General features: G+C 42.5%; 1 protein-coding gene across 7 annotated transcripts in view; it reads right to left on the minus strand.

The window, feature by feature from the left end:
- Nucleotides 1–5,403, minus strand: part of CCDC38 (coiled-coil domain containing 38) — a 27,305-nt gene extending 21,902 nt beyond the window's left edge. For 4 of the 7 annotated variants that reach the window (XM_009674535.2, XM_009674533.2, XM_009674536.2 and 1 more), the window contains exons 1-4: nucleotides 4,923–5,063; nucleotides 3,190–3,286; nucleotides 2,420–2,517; nucleotides 58–238 (exon numbers count right to left, since the gene is read on the minus strand). In XM_009674535.2, coding sequence (XP_009672830.1) covers nucleotides 58–238; nucleotides 2,420–2,517; nucleotides 3,190–3,256 — 346 coding nt within the window. In that variant the 5' untranslated portion in view covers nucleotides 3,257–3,286; nucleotides 4,923–5,063. Of the gene's footprint in view, nucleotides 1–57; nucleotides 271–2,419; nucleotides 2,530–3,189; nucleotides 3,287–4,922; nucleotides 5,110–5,281 lie in introns of those variants that run through there. The other 3 variants (XM_068938099.1, XM_009674534.2, XM_009674539.2) reach the window with 3 other exon arrangements.
- Nucleotides 5,404–5,429: the final 26 nt, after the last annotated feature.

Consider the following 5,429-nt stretch of genomic DNA (forward strand, 5'->3'; position numbering starts at 1 on the left):
TGAAAATCTACACTAAGACGAATAATACAAAAGGAAAGACAAGAAGAGTGTACTTACATTTTGCAAAAGCAACAGCCCAGTTGGAAATAGGAAAACATACATCCTTTTCTTCTTTAATCTGTGTTTTTCTTTCAAAAGCTGAGATCACATGCTTTGTAAAGTTTTGAGTTTTCATTCTCGATGAAAGCGTGCTCTTTTCATGTAGCTTCAAATTCTTTTGAGCTTTTTTGTCCTGCATCTACCGGTTTTTTGATAGGTACATTCATTACACTGCAAACTCAGAAAGACATTTTTCTTTCTGCATAGCACCAGGCATCAAAAACAGTGAATAAATAATACCGTGGAATATAACTTGACCACAACTGATCTTAGTTATCCCTCTATACCCACACAGTGCAAAGATGCATGCAAGTATTTATCTTTGCTGTCACAAAGCGTTCCATTTATTTCAACGGGAGAACTCATGTAGGTAAAGTTAGACAAGGAATTACATATGCTTAATTCAGATTTTGATCCTAATAGTCTGAAAAGAATTACAACATAGATGAAGTTAAGATACTCTGAGTATATCAAGGCGATTGAAGCTGGTCCTTAGTTTGTATGGCATAACCATCATGAATATAAACAGGTTCTTCCCTTCTTCTGGAGCAAGTCCAAAAGGCAGAACAATTACAAACATTCACACATATTATGTGTGTATTAAAGAAACAAATAAGAGGGTTCATGACTTTACTTTTGAAACATATGGTATAAAAAGTAACTAAAAATAAAATGCTTTCTTGTGTTCAAGTTGTTCAAATTGTTTATTATAGAATAAAAGAAATCAGAGACAAAGTAGTAGGACACTCCATCAGCAAAAGATTATGCCCTAAAAAATTGCATACTAACTAAGCTAAGACATTACTTGGTCAAAAAAAGCAAAAAGATTTATAGCAACACACAAGACATGCAAAACGTAGTTTTGAACTTAATTTCTGTTTTGTTCATTTAAGAACAGGTTGTTTGCTGTTCATTTTTTATTTCTTGGAAACCCTTACATTCCTAGGAACAGCCAAAAAAGACTACAGTCTGAGGGGTCCCTAAATTCCAATTGTTGCTAAGAGACAACATATGCTGCAAATTCTCATTCTATTTTGTGCAAATCACTGACTGCAAAGAATGCTGGCATGATGCCAGTTCCTATGTCTGGATGTGTATTCTGTCCATATGCTCACTCCTGACAACAGGTCCTGTGCCACAGGTGCACACAAGCTCTCTTCTTTGGCTTCTCTGTAGTTTCTGCAAGAAGGAATCCTAGGTTGGAAAGGTTCTGCTGTTCTCAAAAAGAAACTTCCCTGTGGAATTAGGTCCCCTGGGGCAGGTTAAGTCTCGACACATCCACTGAAGACCTAATTTGACAACATACTTGAGCACAAGCACGCTCAGCGACTGCACTGAAGCTAGGCAAGCGTTCAAAGCAAGGAAGGACATGGCTCTGCTAGGTTCTGCATCACCAGGGGTTTATGGAATTTACCAAAAAGGTTAGTAAGACAGAATCGGAGAACAGACAGGTGATTTAGAAAGCTAGTCCGAGCAAACGCAAAGTTTCCACGGTTTGAGAGATGCAAAGTTTTCAAGAACAGGAAAAAGAAAATGCAGAACTCCTTCATTTTACTACTGCAAAGCTATGCCAAAAATAATTGTAAATTTGATGTAAAACTGAAGTAATCGACTATAACGGAAGCTAGGTGTACATAACGAATACGCAACTTCGTCTGGATCAATTCCACATTTGAAAATCAATTTGTTCCATTTGATGCAAATTCCAGGCTTGATGATGAGTGGTCAGTAACCTCCACTACTTTTACAAACAGGGAAATACCATTCAATAAATTTCACTGGCAAATAACTTCAATACATGCATATTTTCTCCTTTCAGGACACTTGATCACACTGTGTGTATTATTGTAAAGGATTATGAACTCTATCTAGCAGATGAAAAAAATGACACATTTAAGGAAAATTTAGGTGGCATTTGGACTGAAACTCAGATCTTGATACCCAGTCCGGGGCCTTTCCTATTAGATTGCATGCTGTTTACAAGAATGAACATTCTACAATAACTCTGACAGCGCATTTGAAAAGACCTTCTCTGAGGAATTGCAAGCGTATCATGTGCCTACACAAAGCATCAGCAAAAAGACCTGAAATCTGTTAAATTGATAACCTGATATTCAACTGAATTTTTACTTATCACTTTCACTATTTTTTCCCTGTCTAGTCTTTCTACTATCTTGCTTAGTTTAAGCTTTTGGTTAAATGAATCATTTTCCAACCAAAACTGGCAAACTTAAGAAACTTAAAATACCCAAAGATAATAACACAAGCAATACGACCATAGGCCATTATCATTCAAACTGACAATTTTAGGAACACATACCTTTTCAGTGGACCAAGACTCAGCATCTCTGTAAAGAACTGGCTTTCCGTCTTTTACTGTGAAGGGAGTTATCTTCTTTTGAATGTTTTTATCAACATCTATACAATTTTGCAGAAAAATGTTATAATTAGATACTACTTAAAATATCACCTTTTAAAATTCATTTCGAAATGCACTTTTACTGGATCATTACGGTTGTGATTCAAGCCCACTAAACTTAAGAAATTTAGTTGGGGTTCCTCTTTTAACTCTACCTTCCTACCTTTACGTCAAATGAACTTTGACATTAACATTTTCTAAACGCAGCCCAGTTTTTAGAATCTACTTGTTATATCAAACTGAAGAAATTCTTGACGATATGACCTACAGACCACTCCTGCATTGACCCCTCTGGGCAGTACTTTTAAAAATATATCCGACACTGAACCTCTGAAACCACTGGTTTTGCAGTGGATTGGCCTTTTTCTTTGTAAGCTGATTTACTAAAGGGGAACATCTTCAACAGAAAAGAACTGGGGCATGTGCAAATACACAGCCACACCTAGGTTCCAGGCTTCTGCAGGCAGAACATAACGCTGAGAACGAAACACACCCCTACCTCACTGAGCATAAAATCTACACCTATTCTGAGGATTCAGGTCAGGATCTGCCTTTGCTTCTCTGAGAAGGCCAGGGCACACAACTGAAGTTTATCCTTAGAGCATAACTGGACATTTCTCAGAGCTATTAAGTGAAACAAGAATTTATCTTTCTTTTTATCCCCCTTTTACCAAAACTAATTTTATGAGTGGCTGGAGATTGAGGCTGGATCACTGGAAATAAAGCTGCAGAAGTCATCTTTGTTCTTCAAAAGTCTCTCTGGAATCGCTGAAATAGACACAAGGCAAGAAAAGTGTAGGTGTGAGAAACGCAAATGTAATAAGCATTGAAGCCACTTTGACTTCTAGTCCTTGCTCACAGAACTGGATGGCCAGGCATGCAAATAAGTATGGGGATATGCAAATATAGGTTGGAATTTAATGTTCACTTGCTCTCTCAAGGGCATAAACAGCAGCTCACTGAGCATTCACCCCAAAACATTTGTGAATACAAGGAAGATGATTTTGCAGTAATTGAACTACCATAAGACAGTGCCACAATGAAGCTGCTCAGCTCCTACAGTAGATCTCTTTATTGCCATCCTACCACATACAGAGGGGAACAAGCTGGAGCAGGGGGTGCTCCCTTCTGCTCCGTCTGTATCATCCTTTCTCCATTGCTTTTATTGGCAGGACTGATCTGGTGAGGGCCAAGTTCCACCACAACATGCTGCGCTTCATTCGTAACGCACCAGGTCTCACATGACCACTGTTGCTTACGCATCACCCCCATGGAGTATCTTTCTGCCCTCGCAATGATTCTGTTGTAATGTTCCTCTTTAATTTCTGTTCTCATTACATACTGTGGTACTGCTGGGGAAAGCCAAAATAAGCAGCAGGAACTGCTGGAAGTAGTAAAGCACCATCTACCACCTCGCTTGTTAATCCTTTGCATGTGTAGCAAGAAATATTTAGAAGGAAGATAAAAATTATGTCATAGTGCAGTACTGAAAAAGTAGAACAGTATCACAAGAGCCCACCCAACACTATCACAGTTTCACTGACTTTTCAGGTCTGTTTGTAAATGCAGTCAACAAAATGCTGGGTTTTAGCTGCATATGTGCCTCATTTGAAGATTGGACTATACCAGAAAGGCTCATTCAAAGAGCCAATATATCCCTCTGTTTCTAGTGTACAGGAATATATGTGCGTATATACACATACGTGTATTTAAAGCATTATAAACTGATCTCCTTTCCAAAATAAAAAAATATTAGCACATATTGAAGATCATAACCACCAGTCGGGCGTTTGTGGGTCCACCTATGAAGAAGTATTACAAGAGCCCAGCCCTGATTAACAGGAAGATATGATCCTAGGCAGTGTAAGAACAACCGGAAATTGTGTTGATCGGCCAGTTGGGGATTACTGGACCCCCATACTCGCAAGGGACACTGGAAGAGAGAAGCCAACTGAAAACCTCCCCTGAGAGCATGTATTTCTTCCCCAAGTCTCCCACTCTCCTTCTGCAGGGGGCAGTAGACTCCAACAAACCTCTTGATCATGGAGTCGTGGACCATGGAGATAAATTGGTGTGGGGTATAGCTGCCTAAATATCCTGCAGGCCAGGGTGGGGGGGACCACACTCCCTCAGGAACAGCGCCGGGACGCTGGCGAGGCCTGGCGCGCCGTGAGGGTCAGGACGCCGGTGGAGAAACATCCCAAATGACCAACCGAAACGTTCCAGGTGGCTGGGCCCAACGGCCGACAGCCAGCTGGGGCTCCCTCCCGGAGGGAAGCCAGCAGGCACCCAGTTGTCTCAGCAAAGGGAAATCTCCAGGCAGGGCAGCGCAGCCTGGAAGACCCCCAAAATCCTCAGCTAGCAAAAGCGCCCCTTTGGCCCCTTATAAATCAGCGCAACTTACAGCTGTTCTTATGTCACCGAAGGGTCCGTCGAGAGCGGTATTCCTCACCTAGCCAAATTCACTTGTAAAGTGCTGTGGCGTATTCAGCCCGGATTTCTGTCAAGCATCAAACGTGGCACCGGTGAGGGTGGGTCCGCGCTGCTCGCTCACCTCACCTGCATGCCAGGCAGTTTAGAGGAACCATCCCATCTTTTTGCCTTCGCCTGCCCTGCTGGAAGGGTATTTCGCTTCCGACCGCTACGTTTTTTTATGCTTTGCTACGAGGTTAGCTAACAACCAGCTGGGAGAAGAGCGTGAATAAAAGACCCCGGGCCCTGATGGTCCCTAGGGGCTGTTGAGGAGGGAGGGGAAGCACCTGCCTCGGGCTCTGTGGGCTGTCCCGCTGCCACCGCCGGTGGGAGGCAGGCCGGGCCCTGCGCCCCCAGGCCGGGGCTGCTCACCGCACCCGGCCCGGCCCCTGCAGCCCGCAGCGGGGCGGAGGAGGACCGCCGCTCCTGGGGCCCCCGC

This window comes from Struthio camelus, chromosome 1, assembly GCF_040807025.1.
Source record: "Struthio camelus isolate bStrCam1 chromosome 1, bStrCam1.hap1, whole genome shotgun sequence".
Lineage (NCBI taxonomy): Eukaryota > Metazoa > Chordata > Aves > Struthioniformes > Struthionidae > Struthio > Struthio camelus.